This window comes from Triturus cristatus, chromosome 2_2 (genome assembly GCF_964204655.1).
Source record: "Triturus cristatus chromosome 2_2, aTriCri1.1, whole genome shotgun sequence".
Lineage (NCBI taxonomy): Eukaryota > Metazoa > Chordata > Amphibia > Caudata > Salamandridae > Triturus > Triturus cristatus.
In genome coordinates this window covers 75,358,128-75,381,849 of record NC_140582.1, presented here as the reverse complement: position 1 = coordinate 75,381,849, position 23,722 = coordinate 75,358,128, and the positions used below count along the sequence as shown (strand labels likewise).

Here is a 23,722-nt window from a genome sequence, read left to right as displayed (position 1 = left end):
TTCGTATAATACCGTAATTAGCGAATACAGACAGTATATTACGTCCTCAGCTCTGTAATTTGTGAATTAGTTTCATCTGTATTTCGCATGACGTCAGTAGCACCGACTACTGAACATCAGATGTATATTTTATAAATGTATTCGTGTAACAATGTTATAGTAGGGTAACCGAACTATGAAGATGGTTTGTACTGTCGTACTAGCGTTTCCAGTCAGGCTGACGTGTCCCTGTCTTTCATTTATTTTGCTTCAAACATGTTAAATCCGAAAATATACAAACTCGTTTTAGCTTCGAAACATGCCTCCTGTTTCATAATAATATTTATGGAGTAGCTCTCTGAAACCAGTGGAAAGGATGTTCAATTATACATGTAAATACAGTATGTTTCACTTGACTTTGCTAAATATGTTTACATATTGTTCTTCAAGGCACCAATGACATTCCGTGATGTAGCTGCGTGTTTTTCTAAAGAGGAATGGAAACTTTTAGACGAGTGGCAGAAGGAACTTTACAGAAATGTGATGAAGGAAATTCAACAAGTCTTGACCTCTCTTGGTAATGTCGCACTTTTTAAGAGTTGTGTAGCCTAGGAATAATCCTGCTTGAATTCGGCTCAGGATTCTAACTGTATTTTACCTTTATATTTTTGAAACTACATTCATGTTTTTTAAAGTCACTCTACTGTTTAATGACTCTGGTGCTAGAGATCCACTTAAAGTTTATTATAACTGTTTGCAGTGCTAACTAAACGAAAATCAAACACACCACATTGTCCCTAGAGCCATACTTTTGAACTCTTCATTTACCTCTGCAGCCTAGTGTTGTCTTCTCCTAACCCTGTCCCAGTGTGCGCCGAGCAGAACTTGTTCACTGGAACTGCATGTTAACATCAGTGCGTCCAAAATTCAGTGACAGTGACAACACCACTTCTCGCCCCCACTATGGCTAGCAACTACCCAGAGTTGGTCCTTGACTCTCATGGTGACTTTCAGGACAAGTGAGTAGCGGACTGGTAAATGGAGAACCTTGAGGTATGGAATATGAATTGCAACAGGGACTCAGGTCCTTGAATGATAGGATATTTGTGTGGAGTCCTGATGTCGAGACAACAGTAGGAGTACCTTCATCAAGTGGGCACTCTGGTTCTGATTTTTAGGTCTCGCATAGACAGCACATGTGCTGTCTTTTTGAGACATTGTTCAATCAATCAATCAATCAGGGATCTTTCAAGCATACTACTCACCTGTGAGGGTCTCAAGGCACATGGGGGAGAGGGGGGTGTTAGTGGACTGCAGCCCGCCCACAGGCTTACCATTTGTTATCTGCAACGTCAGTCTAATATACTTCATTACAGCTTGCAATATCATGCATGGGTCCTGCCTCTTCTTGTGTTTGGCCCTCCTCTTAGAGCATGGACCAAGTTCTTGTGTCTATCCACTGCTCCTGTTTTTTTTAGCTCATTTTTAAATTGTGTTTACGCACTTTATACGAGTGCTTGTGTTTCCACTCGTTCCTTTCCCCATTTGTGTTACTTCTTTTTTTGTCTCACCCCGTCTGTTTTTTTCTTTACATCCCCCACCCTGCCACACTATAATTGTGTTTACGCACTGTATACAAGTGCTTGTTACTTAGGTTCTGGTCCTTTTTCTTTTACAATAACAAACAATTAAATGCCACTGACTCAGTATTCCATGTTCTTTCCTCCAACCCCCTTCGATTGGCAATTTTCAAACATACTGCCGGTGTGGCTAAAGACTATTAAAAGATGGATGCAGCTTAAATCGGCAGTTAGAGCCCATAGCATTATGGGCATGCAAATTAACCATGGAAAGCTTTCTCGACATTGCAGTTACGGACTAGTGAGAAATGAAGCTGACATGCAGTGAAATAGAATTTGTCAATATTGCACTTGTTCGCCTGGAGCAGCACAAATTTTATGCAAAGATAACAAATTACACAAAATGAATGTTTTTTTATTATCAAAATACCTACATTTACCCCACTCCAGTCCACCCCACTAATATCTACATCACTTCAATCTACACCACTACAGTTTACTCCAATCTACCCCACTCCAATCTACCTCAACCTACCCCACTCCAATCTACCCCAATCTATCCCACTGTAATCTACCCAACTCCATTCTACCCTATTCTAATCTTCCTCACTCCAATCTGCCTCATCTACCCCACTCCAATGTCTCCTAATCTACCACCACTCCAATTTACCTCACTCTACCCCACTCCAATGTACCCCACTGCAATGTACCCCAATCTACTCCACTCCAAGTCACCACAATCCACTCCACTATACTCTACCCCACTCCAATCTGACCCTCTCTACCCACACCAATCTACCCCAATCCAGTCCGCCCCAAATCTACCCCACTCCAATCTACCTCAGACTACCCCACCCGAGTCTATTGCAATCTTCCCCAATCTTACTTACTCCATTCCACCCCAATCTACTCTGCTCCAATTTACCTCAAACTACCCCACTCCAATCTATCGCAATCTGCCCCAATACACCCCACTACAATCTACCCCACGCCAATCAACCCTAATTTACCCCACTGCAATGTACCTCACTCCAATGTACTCCACCTATCATACCTCAATCTACCCCACCCCAGTCTACCCCAATCTACCCTACCTCCATCTATCCCAATCTATCACACCCAAGTCTACTGCAATCTACCACAACCAATCTACCCCACCCCAATATGCCACACTCCAATCTACCCCAACAAACCCCACCCAATCTACCCCAACCTACCCCACTCCAATCTACAATCAACTCTACCCCAGTCCACCCTAATGTACCTCACCCCAACCTACCCCACCTCAATCTACCACACCCAACCTACCTCATCTACCCAACTCCAATCTAACACACTACTGCTCCTCCATCTTCAGGTCACTGCTTCTCCCCTTTCCTCCACTTGCTGCAGCTCCCCTTCTTCATCTCATCGCACTCCACCCCACTGCAATCTACCCTACCCAACCTACCCCAATCTTCCCCACCCACCCTAACCTAGTCTACCCTACTCGACGACAATCTACACCACTACAATCTCCCCAATTTACCCCACTCCAATCCACCCCAGTTTACCCCACTAATGTCTACATCACTTCAATCTACACAACTCCAGTTTGCTCAAATCTACTCCACTCCAATCTACCTCAACCTACCCCACTCCAATCTACCCCAATCTATCCCACTTCAATCTACCCCACTCCATTCTATCTTACTCAAATCTTCCTCACTCCAATCTGCCCCACCCAACCTACCCCAAGCTACTCCATTCCACTCTACCCCACCCAATCTAACCCACTCCAGTCTATCCCATTTACCCTACACTAATGTCCCCATATCTACCACCAGTCCAATTTACCCCACTCTACCTCACTCCAATCTACCCCGCTCCAATCCACCACAGTCTACCCCACTCCAGACTACCCCAATCTACCACTCCATACCTCACTCCAATCTGACCTTCTCTACTCCACTCCAATCTACCTCAAACTACCCCACTCCAGTTTACCTCAAACTACCCCACTCCAATCTATCACAATCTGCCCTACTCCAATCTAACCCACTCCAATCTATCACAATCTGCCCTACTCCAATCTACCCCACTCCAGTCTACTCCACCTATCCTATCCCAGTCTACCCCACCCTAATCTACTCCAATCTACCCAGCTCTATCTACTCCAATCTACCACACCCAAGTCTACCCCAACCAATCTGCCCCACCCCGATATGCTACACTCCAATCCACCCACCCCACCCCAATCTACCCCAACCTACCCCACTCCAATCTACAATCAATCCCACCCCAGTCTACACTAATCTACCTCGCCACAACCTACCCCACCTCAATCTACCACACCCAACCTACCTCAGTCTACCCAACTACAATCAAACACTCTACTGCTCCTCCATCTTCAAGGCACTGCTTCTCGCCTTTCCTCCACTTGCTGCAGCTTCCCTTTTTCAGTGCATCGCACTCCACCCCAGTCCAATCTACCCCACCCAAACTACCCCATCCTACCCCATTCTACCCCACCCAACCTACCCCATTCCAATCTACCCACCCCATCTACCCATTCCAGTCAAAGTCAGTCTTCCCCACTTCAATATACCCCAATCTACCCAACTCCAATCTATCCCACCCCACCACAATGTACCCCACCTCACCCCAATGTACCCCACCCAACCTATCCCATTCCAATCTACCCCACTCCAATCTGCCTCATTCCAATTTACCCCAACCAACCTACCCCACTCTAACTACTCCAATCTACCCCACTACAATCTACCTCAAACTACCCCACTCCCTTCCACCCCACTACAATCTATCCCAATCCAATCTACCACGCACCAGTGTACACCACCCCTATGTACAACACTCCAATCTACTCCACCCAAACTTCCCCAATCTACACCACTACAATCTACCCACTTCCTCATGGGTAGACCATTTTTTCACAGCATAATTATTCAGCCTTTCACACCTGTGGTGAGATAAGGGAGAGGGTTGCAGGATAAACATTTTTATGTGGATGTTTGTAGGAAGATCCCACAGAAGTTGCCCAGCATCATGTCTCCTAGTCATATACTAATGTTCTCACTTTTTTCTTTTGGTTAACACATACTCCTATTTGCCTTTTTCTGTGCTCTACAGAAGTATGTCCTCCCTATCCGAAGGCTTGTCATGTGACACCAGAGACATAAGGGTGCCAGTCCTCCTCACAAACAGCATTTCCGTAGAGAATTTCTGAATAGTGCGGTGTCGTGTGTCTTAAGAGTGCCCCCCGATTAGACAGAGACTCCTGTGCACTTCTTAACCTTGCAATTTGGAACACCTTTTTTTCCCGTGGACATGAAGAGTTCCACCATGCAGTTTGCTTGTTGCCTCAAAGGAGTGCTTTTACAATGGTAGAACCCACGAAGGTGGCACAATGAGCAGCGTGTTTCTCAATGAAGCCCATTAACTAATTTGAGGGTGCAAGGTATGCTACTATTACTGCAGTTGGCAGATGTATTCGGTAGAGGTGCATCTTCAGTAAATGTGCAATATTCGTCCCTAACTAGCAACAGGTGTTCACCAGCATTATTGGGCCCCAGAAGTCCACTGCAGCTTTCTCCAAGGGATCAATTGCCAGGGAGCACATTTTAATAGGTTCAGGGACACTGTCCTTCCCTGATTCAGATGATATGTGCTTAACACTTTTTTTACAATGTGCTCCAGCAAACCCCCCCCACACATTTTGTCATTGATGTCCCTTAATGACTAGGCCACATGCCACAATTTACTTCATGCACCACTTTCATTATGATGGCCATAATATCTTCTAGTTCGCTGGACTTGTGCAATCTGCAGGGGTGGCTCCTCTGCTATGGCGTTGGCCCACTGCTTTTAAGCAGCGCACTGCAAAGTAAAGGAAACATAAAATAATAAGAACTTTGTGTTATTATCATTTTATGTTTCCTTTGCGGGCGGGTAGGTGGGCGGGCTCTGCTCTACGTTTGGAGCAGGGCAGGGGAGGAGTGGTTTGCACTCCTAAGTACGCAATGACTGTTTGGTCGGCCCTCTCGGGCCGCCCAAATTAGTCATGCGCATTTTCCCCGTTCTCCATGCCGTCTGCATTACATTGCAGCGTTGTGATTGGTCAGGGAAGCCTGGCTGTGCTACCTGTGTCTTAGTCCCACAAGGAGAGCAGGAGCAGAGACGCGGTCCCCAGCATGGCAAGGTAAGTGTTTTTTTTACATTGTGCACCATTTCCTTATCGTGGCGCTCCACCCATGCGCCCACACCTACCTCACCACCCGCGAGCCATGCCGGCCGCCACTGGAAATCTGAAGGGTGATTATTAGCATCCAGCAATTATTTGGGACTTCAGTGGTTCCTCTAAATTGTAGGTGTCCAGTCACAGACCTTAATACCAAACTTTGAACATATGAGAAAAATAATCAATTTTATCCCAGGACTTCTACAGAAAAGGATATCTAATAATAATAAATAATCAGGTATTTGTAAAACGCAAACTAATCACCCCTAAGGGTCTCAAGGAGCTGGGAGGCATCGGGGAAATTAAGTGAGCTATTGCCTAGAGTCACATGATGCTGAGCTGAGCTATCCCCGGCGATCAAACCGTGAGCCCCGTGTTCCAGAGTCAGCCACTCTGACCGCTGCACGACACCTAACTCTCCAAGACTGTGTTCCAGTACTGTGTTCCAGCCTGGGTCTGATGAGCACTTACTTACTCACACTTTACACCAATATTTTCAGTTGGCATAAAAAGAGTGGGGAAGAAGCAATATTGCCTGTATTCATTAGTTAATGATTTGCCAGAACTCGTAAGCTGATAGTCCCTACTGTTGCATTTAGGTCAGCTTCTTAAAAATAAGGAGCTCAAGGACCCATTGAAAGTGCCCATGGTCAGGGAGCAACAGCGTGAACAATGACAATTTGTATCGAATTACTCATTGCATGCTGCTAATAGCACAATCATTTATTCATTTAGTTATGCAACTGTTCTGTATGGTGCTTGCAGTAAGAGGTATCAGAGCACTTTACATAGAAAACAATGACACAGTACACAATGAGCACAACCTAAAAAAGAATGTGATAACGTGTCAACCATCAGCTACAGAATAGCTAAAGCAGCAGCAATAGGGCGAAGGGGCAGGTCGGATAGGCAGGAACAGCTGGGACTTTTTTTTTAAAGTGACAGATATAATCGAAGAAATGTGTTTTCAGGTGTAACACCATGATGTGTTGTGAATACCCTTGGACTGCCTTTGGGAGGTCTCATGACATGCATTTTTCCATGTCGGTTTGTCCAGCACCTTAATTTGTTTCTGACTGACAATATGCACCTATTTATATTTGCATATAACTGCATTATGTTGTGAATGCGATTTTAGTGTTTATGTATTTCACTGTATGCGGCACATTTTACAGGTGTATCTCTATGCTAATGTATATTTTATAGGTTTCTACAGTACTGCATGCATTGCTTCTTTGAGTCTTTTGTACTGATGCATGCATGTCTTTCTGCCCCTCTATATCTCTCTTTCCCTCTGTCTTTTTCTCTCTTTTGCTGTCTCACTTTCTCTTTCTTTCCCTCACACGATGTCATCTCTCTCATTCCGTCTCCCTCATGCTGTACATTGCAGTTTGTATTGCCTTCTCTTGGTTAAGGCACGCTGTTGTAAATTTAACTGTTTACTGTTACTTTGGGTGTGCAATGAGTAAAGATTGCAATGCATGCTGTGCCACACCATATGTTAGGTGTGCATTACCATGTAAAGATCATCTTGGATGTGTGCTGTTGGACCTTTATAACGCAATGCAGGGTGCATACTTTCCAGGTGCTCAAATAAAAAAAATAGTGTATGAGCACATTTGGTAAAGCCCTAAAATAAAGTTGGTAGGGGAAACAGAGGTCTAGGGGAATCCAAGGCCAAAAGAAAGGGAGCTGCAGAAGGTAAATTAAGCATCAACATTCCATGTGAAAAAACAGGTTTTAAGAGCTTTCCAGAATTGAAAGTGATTAAATACAAACTGTATGAATTCTCTGGAATGCCATAAGATTGAATGAGGAGAAGCACAGAGAACACTTTGTGAATTGCATACATTGGCTGTCCAGTAAGAAGGGCGAACCAATGTGAAATTTGGTCGAGTGGCACATACACATGCATTTGAACAGAATAATTTGAAGTAGAGGCAGACAGTGATGCCTGGCTAGATGAGAAGAGACATAATCCATGTGTGTGAGGCCTTGCATCAGACAAGCTGCTGATTTCTGAATTAGTTGAAGTTTAGATAACATATAGGTTGAGGATCTAAATACAAGATGGTCCCAAAATCCACACAAGTCATGGTTGCCTGAAAGACCATTATGCAGCCGTGTTCTGGATGACCTGCAATTTCCTTAATAGGGAAGAGCCGAGTTGGGCCAGCATCGCGTTGCCATAATCCAGCCGGCAAATCACCATGGCCTGTACTAGCGTTCTACTGTGCTTGGTGGGAAGATACGGAAGCATCTTTCTCAACAGTCGCAGGCTATAGTAGCAGGAGCTAGTGATAGTGGCGATATGATCTTTCATGGAAAGTGCCTTGTCAAGTGTGAACCCTAAGTTCTTCACGCTTTCCTTCGGGATTGGGGCCAAGCCCAGGTCCTTAGGCCACCATTCTGTAGACCAGGAAAGAGAGGCTTTGCCTACTAATAGGATCTCCGTCTTACTAGGGTTCAACTGGAGGAGATTCTCTGTCATCCAATTGGAGATTGCAGACATTCCTGATGCGAAACGTAGGTTTTCCGCCGATGCATTGGGGTTGATTTTAAAAATAAGTTGGGTATCGTCCGCATATGATATAATCTCGAAACCCCAGGATTCAGCAATTTTGGCAAGAGGAGACATATGAAGATTGAACAGGATAGGACTTAGGCACGAACCCTGAGGGACCCCTTTATCAAGCCCATGTTTGCTTGATCTAAATGGCCCTAGCATGGTTGTTTGGTTTCTTTCTACGAAGAAGTTTTGGAGCCATTTCAAGGCTTGCCCTTGAATGCCACAATATCTCAATCTTTCTATTAGTTTGGAATGAGATATCGTGTCGAATGCCGCAGAGAGGTCTAGGAGGACCAGAATAGCTGATCCTCCGGCATCCATTTCTAACCTCAGGGAATCTGTGACCACAAGAATTGCAGTTTCCGTGCTGAATCCCGGTCTGAAGCCTGATTGCGAAGGGTCTAGGTGTTCGTTCACTTCGAGATAATGGCTCAGCTGTTTATTTATAGCTGCTTCTAAAGATTTTGCCAGCAGCGGGAGTCGTGAAACAGGTCTGTAGTTTGCGAACGTAAGGGGGTCTGCTGTTAGTTTTTTCAGTATAGGGCGGACGAAGGCTTCCTTCCAACTCGGAGGGATAGAGCCTGATTATATGGAGCTATTAAAAATCCTTCGGACTTCCGAGACACAGCATGGTGCAATGAGAGCCATAACCCTAGGAGGGAAAAGGTCACTAGGTGACCCCGACTTTGCTAATGCGAGTAGGGAGTGTACATCCGAATCAGTTAGCGGTACGAAATGAGTGAGCTTACTCACAGGCTGAAACTCTGATTCGGTGTGACTTGTAGGAAAGGTTTTAGTGTGTGTTTGTGTGGGCGCAAGATGCGTTGCTAACGAGTCGCATAAGAATTGAGACTCTAATTGAGGCAATCTGCACGCCTGAGGATTAACAAAGTCTTTGACTATGGTGAACAGTGTTTTTGCGGAGTTGGACGCAAGGTCGATTTGTTTTAGAATAAATGCTTTTCTAGCTGATTTTATTTTCTGGTGGTAGATAGACAGAGAACGTTTGTACGTCCTACGGTCTGAGGGAGTGTGGCTTGTTCGCCAGGACCTCTCCAAACCTTTGCACTTCGCTTTTTCTAGCCTGAGTTCCTCTGTGTACCATGGGTCAGATTTTCGTTGTTTGGCTGAACCCAACTTTTTTATAGGAATTAGCGAGTCAAATATTGTGAAAAGTTTGGTGGAAAAAGAATCCAACAGCTCTGACGGGTCAGCGTCTGGAGTAGGGGAGGCCGGAGGTAGGGCGTTATAGGCAGTCGTAAAGGCTTCTAGCGATAAATTGTTCCATGGTCTTCGACACTGAGAGGGGCGAGGTTCAGGTTTAAATGGATTGGTGGGGCTCTGTTGGTGCTGAGTAAAAGGGACCAAGAAATGGTCGGACCAAGTTAGAGGAAGGGGGGGGGGGGGGGTAGGCAGTGAGATTTGCCATAGAAGAGAAGATCAAATCAAGAGCATGACCTGCTCTATGTGTGGGGGCGTTTGAGAGGAGGGAGAGACCAATTTGCTTTAGACTCGTTAGAAGATTGTCAGTGTCGGGATTGTCTGGGGCCTCTCCATGAAAGTTGAAATCTCCAAGCAAGATGAAATTGCTGGATGCTATTGTTTGGAGCGCGATCAGCTCTACTAGTTCATTTACGAAATTTGTCCTAGGGCCTGGAGGGCGATAGATCAGGGCTTCATTCCAGGTCTCTGTAGGGGATAGGCTCAGCTTGAAGAAGCCGGCTTCTAACGTGGGCGAAAGGTGGGTAGCTGTCCACTGGACTTATAAATGTTCTTTGAACCCAATTGCGATTCCTCCCCCCGTTTTCCCCTGCCTGTCTAGATGGATAAATTTATATCCCTCTGGGATCGCTAAACTAATCTGAGGGTGATTTGATGGATTTAGCCAGGTTTCCGTGAGGAAACACAGGTTAGGAGAGTGTGAGTTAATCATATCCCAGATTTCAATAGGGTGTTTCGCTAAGGACCTGGTATTGCATAACATAAACATTGGCTTTAGGCCACTCGTGGTTAGCGAGGTATCAGATTTTGGGCTAGTTGTGATATTTGTTAAACTGCTATAGGAACACGCTCTACATGATACTGGTCCCTCAAGGTAATGAGGGAGGGATTCCATGCAGCCGGCTTTGTATGACGGCAGTGACATGTATGTGTGTCTATATTCCTTTAGAACCTTAGCGGGGTAGCTCCGATGAGGGGGTATGAGGGGGGAAGCTTTAGATTGAGCAGGGGGTTCGGGCCTGGGGCTGGACGAGGTGCGGACGGGCGCAGACGGGCTTGCCTTGGGCGCGCCCGCTGCGCGTGCGCAGCAGGATCGGCATTTTATACAGGTTGTCTGACCACTAGACCGCCTCCTCCTCGTAGCCCCAAGATGGCGGCTGTCCCAAGGAGGAGTCCGGCCAGCCCTGGGATCCCAAGAGTAGCAGGTCCCCCTACGGAGCTTCAGATGATGCGGTGAGTAGTATGATAGCCCCAATACTTTTAAAAACACAACAAATATCACGCAGTATAGCAGCAAAATGAGTTAAAACGACGTTTAAAACACTCGCATACCAGCATTAACGTGAACAGTTCCCGGCTTCCGCCTCAGGAACGAAAGCTACGTGTACGCAGCTGGGTCGGCCTTTATATAGGTTGTCTGACCACTAGACCGCCTCCTCCTCGTAGCCCCAAGATGGCGGCTGTCCCAAGGAGGAGTCCGGTCAGCCCCGGGATCCCAAGAGTAGCGGGTCCCCCTACGGAGCTTCAGATGATGCGGTGAGTAGTATGATAGCCCCACTACGAAAACACAACAAATATCACGCAGTGTAGCAGCAAAATGAGTTAAAACGACGTTTAAAACACTCGCATACCAGCATTAACGTGAACAGTTCCCGGCTTCCGCCTCAGGAACGAAAGCTACGTGTACGCAGCTGGGTCGGCCTTTATACAGGTTGTCTGACCACTAGACCGCCTCCTCCTCGTAGCCCCAAGATGGTGGCTGTCCCAAGGAGGAGTCCGGTAAGCCCCGGGATCCCAAGAGTAGCGGGTCCCCCTATGGAGCTTCAGATGATGCGGTGAGTAGTATGATAGCCCCAATACTTTTAAAAAGACAACAAATATCACGCAGTATAGCAGCAAAATGAGTTAAAACGACGTTTAGAACACTCGCATACCAGCATTAACGTGAATAGTTACCGGCTTCCGCCTCAGGAACGAAAGCTACGTGTACGCAGCTGGGTCGGCCTTTATACAGGTTGTCTGACCACTAGACCGCCTCCTCCTCGTAGCCCCAAGATGGCGGCTGTCCCAAGGAGGAGTCCGGTCAGCCCCGGGATCCCAAGAGTAGCGGGTCCCCCTACGGAGCTTCAGATGATGCGGTGAGTAGTATGATAGCCCCAATACTTTTAAAAACACAACAAATATCACGCAGTATAGCAACAAAATGAGTTAAAACGACGTTTAAAACACTCACATACCAGCATTAACGTGAACAGTTCCCGGCTTCCGCCTCAGGAACGAAAGCAACGTGTACGCAGCTGGGTCGGCCTTTATACAGGTTGTCTGACCACTAGACCGCCTCCTCCTCGTAGCCCCAAGATGGCGGCTGTCCCAAGGAGGAGTCCGGTCAGCCCCGGGATCCCAAGAGTAGCGGGTCCCCCTACGGAGCTTCAGATGATGCGGTGAGTAGTATGATAGCCCCAATACTTTTAAAAACACAACAAATATCACGCAGTATAGCAACAAAATGAGTTAAAACGACGTTTAAAACACTTGCATACCAGCATTAACGTGAACAGTTCCCGGCTTCCGCCTCAGGAACGAAAGCTACGTGTACGCAGCTGGGTCGGCCTTTATACAGGTTGTCTGACCACTAGACCGCCTCCTCCTCGTAACCCCAAGATGGCGGCTGTCCCAAGGAGGAGTCCGGTCAGCCCCGGGATCCCAAGAGTAGCGGGTCCCCCTACGGAGCTTCAGATGATGCGGTGAGTAGTATGATAGCCTCAATACTTTTAAAAACACAACAAATATCACGCAGTATAGCAGCAAAATGAGTTAAAACGACGTTTAAAACACTCGCATACCAGCATTAACGTGAACAGTTCCCGGCTTCCGCCTCAGGAACGAAAGCTACGTGTACGCAGCTGGGTCGGCCTTTATACAGATTGTCTGACCACTAGACCGCCTCCTCTTCGTAGCCCCAAGATGGCGGCTGTCGCAAGGAGGAGTCCGATCAGCCCCGGGATCCCAAGAGTAGCGGGTCCCCCTACGGAGCTTCAGGTGATGCGGTGAGTAGTATGATAGCCCCAATACTTTTAAAAACACAACAAATATCACGCAGTATAGCAGCAAAATGAGTTAAAACGACGTTTAAAACACTCGCATACCAGCATTAACGTGAACAGTTCCCGGCTTCCGCCTCAGGAACGAAAGCTACGTGTACGCAGCTGGGTCGGCCTTTATACAGGTTGTCTGACCACTAGACCGCCTCCTCCTCGTAGCCCCAAGATGGCGGCTGTCCCATGTATGTGCTACATGAGTGGGCTGGTTCCTTGGAGGACCACTGCCTAAAACGTCCTACCCGGAAAGCATTCTCTTTGGACTGGTGCTCACTTCAGGGAATCCAAGCCCTGGGCGTCACAACTTGTAATGTTCTTACCAGTTCTGGCGTGTTGGAGAGGTTCTCGACTTCGGTTCTTGAGGGTTCTGGTCTGTCGGAGGTAAGGGCGACCCTTTCTGGTAGCCACAGTGATGCCCACAATGAAAAGCTAGATCAGACTGTGCCATGAGGAAAAAACCCCGTAGGGAAAATCTCTGTAGAGAGTGGAGACTCCAGAAACGGAAAGGAAGGAAATAACCCACAAATATGAGCAAAATTAAGCAAGGAGTGAGGAATAAAAGGCAAGAAATTCCAATTAGGAGAAGAAGGCTTCAAAGAATCCAAACAGGAAGCACCAATCGGAAACAAATGTGCGCCAACAGGAAGCAAAAATACGCCAAACAGGAGCAAAGGTCACCAACAAGAGCGAGGACACACCAGAATGAGCAAGGAGTGTTGCAACGCAAGAAAATGAAGGATTCAGCCCCTTTAAAACCCATAGGCAGGAAGTGATGTAACAGGAAATAAGCAGTTGCCATCTTGGGAAAAGGAAATGTAAGGAATAGAAAAGGTTGCCATCTTGGAAAGGGTAAAACAAAGACCCTTCCCAAGGCTCTCTGGAAAACAGGACTGAGGACTCATAGGAAGAAGAAGTAACAAGATGTCAGGAGGAGAGTATACTGGAAGCCACAGTGATGTGTGCAAAACAAAAGGTGAGCTAAAATATGCCCCATAGAAGTATTGGAAGCCACAGCTCCAAAACCGGAGCTGCAGTGTTCCTACTGTGTATTAATGAGCATTAACGGGCCACCGCGTGGTGCTGCAGTGTGCCTGACTAGACACAAGCGTCGCAGAGTGTAACCGCGATGCTGGAACTGCGGGCTGCTGTGCAGCACCGCAACGTGCTCGAGAAGAAGGAGGCGCCACAGGGGGAATTGCAGACCTCACCGTGACCCGCGGTGATGAAGTGGGCAGGCACCTTAACGTGTGGTTGATAATTTCACTTAGCATTGAAAGGGAATACTTTATTAAGTTTAAATGTCTGTAGATCAGGGCATGTTGATTCTCATGGTGTTTCTGTATGCAACATTAGTTTTGCATCCCACATTTTCATGATCGCTACACCTCTGTTGTTTGAGAACTAAATATGAAACATACTGAAATGTTGGCCATTTCACAAGGATTTAAAGACTAATTATGTTCTATTAACTTTTAATGACAGGTCCTCTTATTGCTGCCTCTGTATTTTCATTAAGCGCAAGAGAAGATGGCGAGCTGTACTCCGTAGACCAAGAGGAACAAGGGACCAGACACAATGTTAATCATTCTCCAAGTGGGTGTAAACTGCAGACTCCACATTGCTGTCTGAAACTAAAACTTCCACACATTCACTCCACCCTAGCCCACATAATTTAAGATTTTCCATTACAGTCACTTTATAGAAGACACCTTAATTCACTTTGATGATGTTTATCATGTGTATATGTATTCATATTCAAGAGATGGAGCTTTCGGGAATTATCTAAGGAGGCAATAACCTTTGCTGACGGTTCTGCTGTTTCATAATTTTTCCTCGATGCAGGCTTACATTAATATACGTTAGTAATGCTGTATAATAAAGTGCCGGCAACACTTTCACATTTAAATGTTTTTAAACCTTTGAAATAAATCTCTGCCCCTCATCCAACCTACCCCTTCCTTCTTGAAAGGACTTCAGTACATTTATAATCACTATGTAAAACATGTGAGCCATTTTAGCCCTAATTGAACACAAAGTGAAAAAAACATTTTTGCTTTCAATAGAGAGTGTGATGTTGATTGCCCAGATGCATGTTCTGAAAGCATCCCTGGGCCTTTAAAGTTAATTACCTCCAACATGGCATCTAGAGTCTTTTGTTGTATTCTAATGCGCACTTGAAGCTGCATGCAAGCATTCAGAAGCCTTAAAGCACTGTGGAACTTATTACAACTACTCTTAAAAAGTTTAGGCTGTGTGCTCCAATTTTCTCCCAAAACAACATCATTGCACACATGCTGTTTGCTTATGCACAAATTGTTTACTGCATGCAAGTTTCCTCCATGTTTATGTCAGGTAAAATCTGGTGTGGATTTTGTTGGTCATCAGCGAGAAATTCCAGATGGTAACACACAGAAAGAAGAAGAAAAAACAAGTTAACTACATGTTGTATTAATCCTTTTTCACACTAATGGACTTTAGGTTATTCAAAGAATGTTTGGCTGTATTGGCATACGTTGGCAGAATTCAAATACATTTATAGTTTGCTCCTGATTTGCAGAACATTAAGGAAGTGTATGAAACCAACTGGCTGTTTCAGCCTTCTGCTTTCACTTTGTGACAAATCAGAATCCCTTATGGGTTAAGTGGTTCTTTATGAGCCCCTCAGAGGAATAATAGGCTTATCTATTTAAGTTCAGGTGGTGTTAGAATATGGCATAAGGGTTCCTTCCTAGTGGTGTGGCAATTTATTTGAATTGAGTAATGAATGTCAGTAAATCTACTTTACCGAGAGCACACTGTCCAACAAATTAGATTTGGATATGCACAATTATACATTTAAAATCTTTCTTTGTTCTTCATCTGTTTGAAAACAGCACAAACAAGACTGCCAACGCGTTGCTTTCCCTGCACTTAAAGAACTTCTTCAGGGCTGAAAATAAGTTAAAACAGTAAACGTTTTACACAAATCCCTGGTCTTCATCAAATTGCCACAGCTGTTCTAATTACTGTTAGTAATTGGAGCAATTTCTGAGAGCACATGCATGCAAATAGCATACAACATAAACATCACCTAGATACCGACTCCTTCACCTCTATACCCATTCCTTGGTAAGACACAGATTACAATTGTTATTAGAACAACACAGCTGCCACCATTATTCCACCTAGGTTGTAGCCAGAAAATACCCAGAAACCTTTATTAAGTAAAATATATACACTGTGCATGAAGTAAAATGTAGGAAAGGTATTTCAGTATCATGGGAAAACTGCAGTTTTCTACCATGTCGGGGGCCAAAAGGATTACGACAACTCGTGTTTCTTCTACCATATTTTGTTCTTAGGGTGAAGGAAATTCAGCAGATTCTCCTCTAGATTGATCACTTTCTCCAGATGTCAGAGGATTTTCCATTAGCCCCCCATGCTAAATAAGTCAAGAACTGACTCTCTTGTGACACAGCTTATAAATGTTTACTTGCTGCCATAGAAATTGTGACAAATCCTTCATTTTTGAGCAAGGCCCCAATTCCAAGTTTGGAGATAAATTCCGATCCTGCTACACACTTTTGTTGATGAGGGGGCTGGAATTCTGAGCGCTGTGATGATAATCACACTAAACTGTTTCCCCTCTGACAGATTTCAGCAAGTTAAACCTGCCTAAATTTATTGAGGAGGAAAATGTGCTGTAAAAAAATTGAGATTCTAGTGCAATAGATTCCAAATGTGCATAGTGTTCTTATTTTACAATGCAAAACTCTGAATAAAAGGTATTTCCAACACCTAGTAAACACTTTTCCCAGGGCTATCGGTATTTACTGGATGCCACAGATCCCACCCCATATTCTACATACTTAGAATCAGAGACTATAGATCTACACTTATTATGCTCATTGCAATATAAACCAACCATTTTAATTGTTAGAAGTAGGAGAACGCATAGCTTACAAACTTTTCAATAAAAACTCTGACAGAAGGCCAGGATTTAAATAACTGTATTTCCAAATACATTTAATTGCACACCGTTACATGTATTTATCATGATATTTCATGCTCCTTTTCGCTGGGTTGAACAAAATATTGCTGGTTCTTGCATTCCACATCAATTCAGGTCGTATAAGGTTATTTGGTTTGAGTTATAGATTTTTAGGGTAAATTAACATGGGTATGATGAGCTCACGAGGTAGCATAAGTGCGCCGTTGTATAAAAAGTGGGGACAAGAATTGCCTAGCAACTACCGAATGATAACCCTTTCAGATATTTCTGCCAAAATATATGCAAACTATGAGTTTAAATATCTAAAGGATGAGTCAGAAAATGTGACTGTGCTACCAAAAACACAACTAAGATTTCGGAATGGCTACTCAACTTCAAATTTGTATTTTATACTAAAATTGCCTGTGGAAATAATATGCTATAAGAAACGGACATCTGCTTTATGTGGCTTATATAGGCTTACTCACAGCATTTGACAAAATAAATAGAACAAGATGGTGTCTTGGGGTATTCCTTTAGGTTTATTCAACCTGGTGATTCAACTACATATTGTCCCTTGGACTCAAATTCAACTTGGCAGCAACAGAGCTTTATCAAGGAGGACTGATACCCCAAATGGTGTGAGGCAAGGTTGTATCCTGGCTTCCCTTTCATTTTCCATTTATATAGCAGATGCTCATAAAATGTTGAACTCTGTACGCTCGCCCCCTGAAACTAAGTAAAGAATGTATTCCAAATCTGTTCAATAGGGACAATTCTGTTTGAAGGGATCTCACACCAACAGGCAATGAGAAACAATTGAATTAATTTGCTAAATACTGCAGAATGATCAAACTGATTATACATGCAACTAAAACAAAAAACATGGTGTTTACCCAAAAAAAAGCTGGTCATTGAATGGCAAACAATAGAGAGTAATTTTTAGAAGTAATTCAAATGTTAAGAGACATATTGAGGCCCTGGGACAGAGAACAAAAGCAGTAACAGTAGTCTTGAAAATAATTCACATGGAACTGGGTTTTAAATAGTTAGGAGTTTTGAAGTAAACATACAATATGATAATTGTAATTTGTTGCTCTGTAGGGAGATTCTGGATGAAAAGATGATTATGTGAATCCGAGCAGTTAAAATGAGTATATGGAAGAACTGGTTAGGCCTCCCAAGGTTACAGTACATGATGCATTAAGGTTGGAATCAGGTCTGACAAATATTGCATTTAAGTATTAGCAAAGACAAATAAACTATTGGTATGATAATTATGGAGCAGTTGAAGACTCCTAAAGGTGGTCTAACAGATGCATACACCAACAAGACCAAAACTTCGACAATCGCATCTATTTCCTTAATGATTGGTTTCTCTTTAGAAAGTGTTTTCTGTTGTGTTCAGACTCACTGTTCTATTTATGTATTTGTGTTTGGCATAGATGTTTGCATTAATGACTCTGAGGTACTAATAGCACACAATCCTTTTTAGTAAGCCTCGGTCATTACTGTGTTGCTTTAATCTTTTGTACCCTCTATATTCATATTGTATAAGTTTGAATCATGAAGAACTTACACCCGTTTGATCAGTATCTTTTATAGATCTTTTGGGAAGAAATTAAAAACTGAATTGTAGATTGTTTAACTATAGGTTACCGGCTGGAACCTTGATACATTATTGTATGAACTGTTTAACTGAGTGCCCCTAAATGAATCCCTTGTAGGCACATTTACCTGTAAATACTTAAACTTCCCAAGCCTCCAAGGGTCAATTGGGTTTCACACTTTCTTTTCTTCTGTATCTTGCTTATTCTATGGCACTTTAATGTATTTTAGAATTATGTACTTTAATTGACCAGTAATGTTATATAATGTATGTGGAGAATAAACTAATTTGTGTTTTGCACATTAACATATTGCAGTTTAATGCATTTTTGCACATGATTTTCAGTTGTTCCTGGAGGCCTTTCATGACTACAGCAGTTGGAAAGGGAATACTGTAATAGTTTAGATATTGGACTCAATGCATAAAGATGAAGATGTGAAAAGTACTATTTATTAGTGTTTTCATATTAAAAAGTGTTGTATTTTTAAACTTAGTATATTTTTCCTAAATAAGCATAGTACCAAATATAAATAAATAAAATATTAAATAGCTTGTGGCCAAGTAGAATAATTTATAGTAACAACATTAAATACAAACAAATGTCTTTTTTGTAACAGGCGATACAGTTACCATTCCTGATATGTTACACAGGATAAATGGGGCGGAACTTGAACAGTGGAAAGATCCAAGGAATGAAGAAGTGGCAGAAAGGAATGAGTGCCTTAGCACAGGTGAGGAAAAAATATTGTACAAATGAACATTTCTGAGTCAAATCAGCCTGTGCAAATCCTGTAAGCTATTTCTGTGCATCCTAAGGATGCCAAGGCCCACTGTTTGTTAAGTTAAGATTGACCTTTTTTGCATACCTAAACATTTTTTTGTCAGCTGGGTCCGGTATATAGCTTCTCTTCAGGAGATTGGAGGGCTGAAGGGTATATTAAGAATTCAGATGTATGTTAAAATAATGGAAAGCTAGACATTTCAGGCCTATAAAAATCTACTTGCCCACTTGCTATGGCGAGTCAGATTTTATCAGGTTGAGCTGTATTTACGACCTACTCGCCTGTTGAGTTGACGAAGAACTGGTGATCTCTTCAGTCAGAAATTGAAGGAGCAATAAACATGACTTTAAATTGTTTTTATCTTGTCACCTTTGCTCTGTGTTTAGAGACAAAGGTCAGAAGTCAGTTTACAATTACTTTTGTTTCTCTGACTGCAGATTTCGAGGATTTTATTAAGTGAACTGTTTGTCCTGCTGTACCAAGTGTGAAATGAAAACCTGTAGGGTACCACGTTTTTCCTCACACTCATTTAAAAAGCTTATAAGTCAACTGTACAAACATTTCAAAATATATTTCAGTAGTTGTGAAAGCCCAGTTTTTGTACTTCTATGCGATGACAAAAATATGATACTAGGATGAAAAACAAATCAGAACACTTTACTTGGTGATATGCAATTTATACATTTGTTTTCTGAAACTCAAATTTCACAGATTATTGTTATTATACTCTATAGTGTAATTTGTAAATGACAGTGTGCTACCACATCATGCTTTAGTAATATATTTATTAAACGTGAGTGTTTAAACATGAACTGAGAAACACTCCTACCCTGATGGCAATGCTATTAGTAAACTGAGAGGCAAGTCAGGGATCCCGTGTACTCTAATTGTGGGCTAGATTCTTATTTCACAACGAGCAAACATTCAGTCCATTTAATCAAACAAAAGAGTTTTGTTTTGTACAGTAGAAATGCTGAACTCATACATTTCAAGGTGTACTTTATGCTAAAATGAAGACAAAGGTGACTCTGTAACATAAAATATTTGCCAATGATCACACAGTTTGAGACCAGTTTACGGGTCAAGTACATTACAGTTAGGTCGAGTAGACTATTCAAGTTACTCGATCGGCAGGTCTAGAAACATTTTTATGATTTTTCGATGCCTGCATTTGTAGATTCAAAAAGACAAACTTACCTCAGTGCATGTACATGGAATGTACCCTTACCTTTCTTGATGTGGCCTGACATGTACGAATGAGAGTGCAGGTACATTGCAAAAGCAGAAACAGTTCTAAGTGATAAACAGGCATATTTAGTTGTACAGTGAAGAATATTGCTAACCATTGGGTGAACATGCAATATGGATTCTAGAACTATAGCCCCATAGTCAATGTCTTGACATGAAGATTTGTTAAAAAACTTGATTTGACAGTCTATTAGATGACTGCTGCCTCTATAGTGTTCTATAACAGTCATATTAGGCTTATCAGAGGAAGAGCTCTTTTGAAATTTGTGAATTTTGTGGTGGGAAAATCTGCAGTATTTGGTCTTTGTTCAGGATGCCAGCTCCTCTTACCTATCAAATACAGCAGTATCGGACCACAAAAAATTATTCATTCTCTCTTAATCCATGTATTTGATCAGGACAAGAGAGCTGCTTCTGCTTACACTACCTCAGACAGTTGTGTTAAGCTCCGGTTTAGAAATTCTGCAATGCCTGCGGTATTAGACCTGTGCTTTAATATGTTAGTATATTTATAGATTTAAAATACAGTGTATGGTTGGAGCTGTAATACAGTAATGCTGTGCTTGGCCATCTTTAGCCACAAAGACTTGCACTTGTGTGCAATGTAAATGCGTGGGTGTTGTCCTATTGATCAGAACTTCCCCACTCCCATAAGTAAAGTAGACTTGGTCCCCTTGGATTGGCTGGTATATTTGGAGTGCAGGATGAGTGATTGCCCAACCTATGGTGTCTCAAGAGGATGTAGATATCCACCCATCGCTGAACCTTGCCACTCAATGAGCTCCTGATATAAATCATGTTGCTGAAACAAACATAAAGATGCATTGCCCAAGTGACACGCCATACATCTTGTACCTTGTTTCCGGATGTCAAAGCACAAAGGGGAAATATAATGCAAGTATCAGGCAACATTTCTTATTCCATAAGATTGTTGTTTGTAATCAGCCACCTGGCCAGACAAGTTTTACATGCTGTCATATAGAACTCACCCACAAATACATACATACCAAATGCATGAGATAGGCTCTTCCTTTGTGAAAATGCCTTTTTCTGACAAAAGTCAAAAATATACATTGTTTTCCTCATAGACACCCGACCTCTATCCTCTCACCTTACCCATATACACTTACACGTACAACCAGAGAAATCTAACAAAAAAATATTGTTGTATTCTAATAACTGATAAAGGTATTTAAAACCACCCTTTTCTGCAGGTTCCGAATGTGATGGTGTAACAACTCACTGAGATCAGTTATCCTCCCTATATTTAAGTCTCCTCCTAAAGATAGTTTAGCTGTCTCGCCAGACAAATGTTTAAAAAGAAAATCCTAATGAAAATTGATACTGTATACTTACATACAGCGACGTTTAATAAAATTAATTCAAATCTTTTTAAAGCATGTGTCCTCACTTGTATGTTATTTTCTGATTTTAAATTGTCTCATTCCAGCATATCCCAAAGATACACCATAAATGCACTTTGTAAAAGACAATGCATTTTCATAGTATCAAAATAGCAGGAGCCCAAAATCCAACAGCAACGAGTTGCCAATCTGGCAGCATTAGCTGGACCTGTTTCCTCTGTCACTGACTCTGCACTCCAAAGCTTCCTCTATAATTTGTTGAGTTGTGCTGTTTTGTGTAACCTTTCCTTCACATATCACACAGAATTTTGGTAACCATGTTGAGTGTCATTGGTGGTATACCAATTCTCTGTGTGAATAAATATTTAATGCCTACTAACTCCTAAAAAATATGTATCCGTTCTAACCATACCTACAGAATACCATTTCCTCAGTCCTGATATTTGTTTGAGGAAGGAAGGAGAGTCAGGTGCACGTTTGAACCATCATCTTCATGCAGAAGGAGAAGCCACCAAGGACCCAACCCCAAGTAAGTTACCAATTCTCATCTTTTTTTGCACACGGAGTGGTGCAGTGAATAACATGTCTGTCTCCCAGTGCAATTTATTTATTGTCATAATGGAGGATAGTGTGAATTGATTGTTCTTCAATTTTCAGTGCATTTTTGAAAAATTCTAATCTATATTTTTCATGTTTATTTTTTTCATGTAATCTTTTTTCTGCCATTATTATTTTTCTCATATTTTGATACTTACCATATTTATTTTTTACTTCATAAAACATTGGCCCTACTGCTAGAAAGGGCTCCGATTTATTTGAGTATTTGTTGAATAGAGGTGACTACCTACAGTAATGCACATTTGTCATGATAGCAGAAAAAAATCAAACCTACTTGGTCTGTGAAATGTCACTTGTACAATGCATATACAATGTACAAACGTATAATAAAGCTGTTTCTGCTCCTTTTGCATATATCAGAATCAATTGACTCAGGCATGCACACCTAAATAGAGCCCTTGGTTGAAATGAGAGCTTGAATCCCAAGAAACAAATATGTTGTTATTGAAAGTAAAACATGGGCTGGTTACATACAGCCAATATTCTTAATGGAATCGAGTATGTATCATCATTAAAAGCCTCATTGGAAGTGACCACTTTGAGTGTTGGGTGTCCTCTCCTATGACATGCTCATGCTTTAAGATAATAATCGGAAACTGTTGAAGTTGAAAAGAAACTGCGACTCCAAAACAGGTAAGTCAAGAGTCTTTATTCTGATCATCTGCTCTCACAGCAATGACAACAGAAGCACCAACATTCTAAGTTGAACTCCCCTGGGTTATACCACTTGCAGGACAGGGAGGGGGAAGTGGAACATACCAAAACAGGACAACTGTACTAAGATTGCAACACATCTCCCCCTGTAGGGAATACAAACAGAAACATTACTTCAAGCAGTGTTCACAACTCTGTCCTTACTCCATGTTTGTCCATTTTCCAAATGGACTACGCTTCTCCCTGCTTTGTCCACCCTTAGGGGTACACCATACTTGCTCAATCCTGGTTGCTCTTTACCAGGTTTTTTGATCCAAACAGGAGAATTCGCTGTTAACTCCACATCATTTGCTCCATTTTTTTCATCATACCATAACTTGTATTTTTGTTGATGTAATTCAACTCTCTCTTCACTTTGGCTTAAGTCAGGTACCACACTTTTACCCCCACCCAACCATCTCGGATTCATTTTGGTACTGGGTTCCCTCCCTCTGAGAAATACAAAAGGGGATATCCCCGTGACCCCATTGGGAGTGGTGTGATACGCCCAAATGGACTCTCTCAATGAATCCTCCACGTTGAATCCATGGGTGATGGCTAGCTGTTTGTGTTCCTTGATCATACGATTCACCCTTTCTACCAACCCATTAGCCTTGGGACAATAGAGAGCAGTTCTTTCATGCTTTATGTCGTGTTCCTCCAAGAATTCTCTCATTGTCTCAGAAACAAACTGCACTCCATTGTCCGTTACAAGGGTGGCAGGGATGCCTTCATACACAAAAATGTTCTTAAG

The 23,722-nt window shown here is 42.7% G+C and overlaps 1 protein-coding gene across 1 annotated transcript in view; it reads left to right on the top strand.

The window, feature by feature from the left end:
* LOC146861880 (uncharacterized) overlaps positions 1-23,722 on the top strand; it is a 108,179-nt gene that overhangs the window by 352 nt on the left and 84,105 nt on the right. The window contains exons 2-5 of the mRNA XM_085641051.1: positions 430-556; positions 14,167-14,277; positions 18,881-18,994; positions 22,076-22,186. Of these exons, the coding sequence (XP_085497177.1) occupies positions 430-556; positions 14,167-14,277; positions 18,881-18,994; positions 22,076-22,186 (463 nt within the window). The remainder of the gene's footprint in view (positions 1-429; positions 557-14,166; positions 14,278-18,880; positions 18,995-22,075; positions 22,187-23,722) is intronic.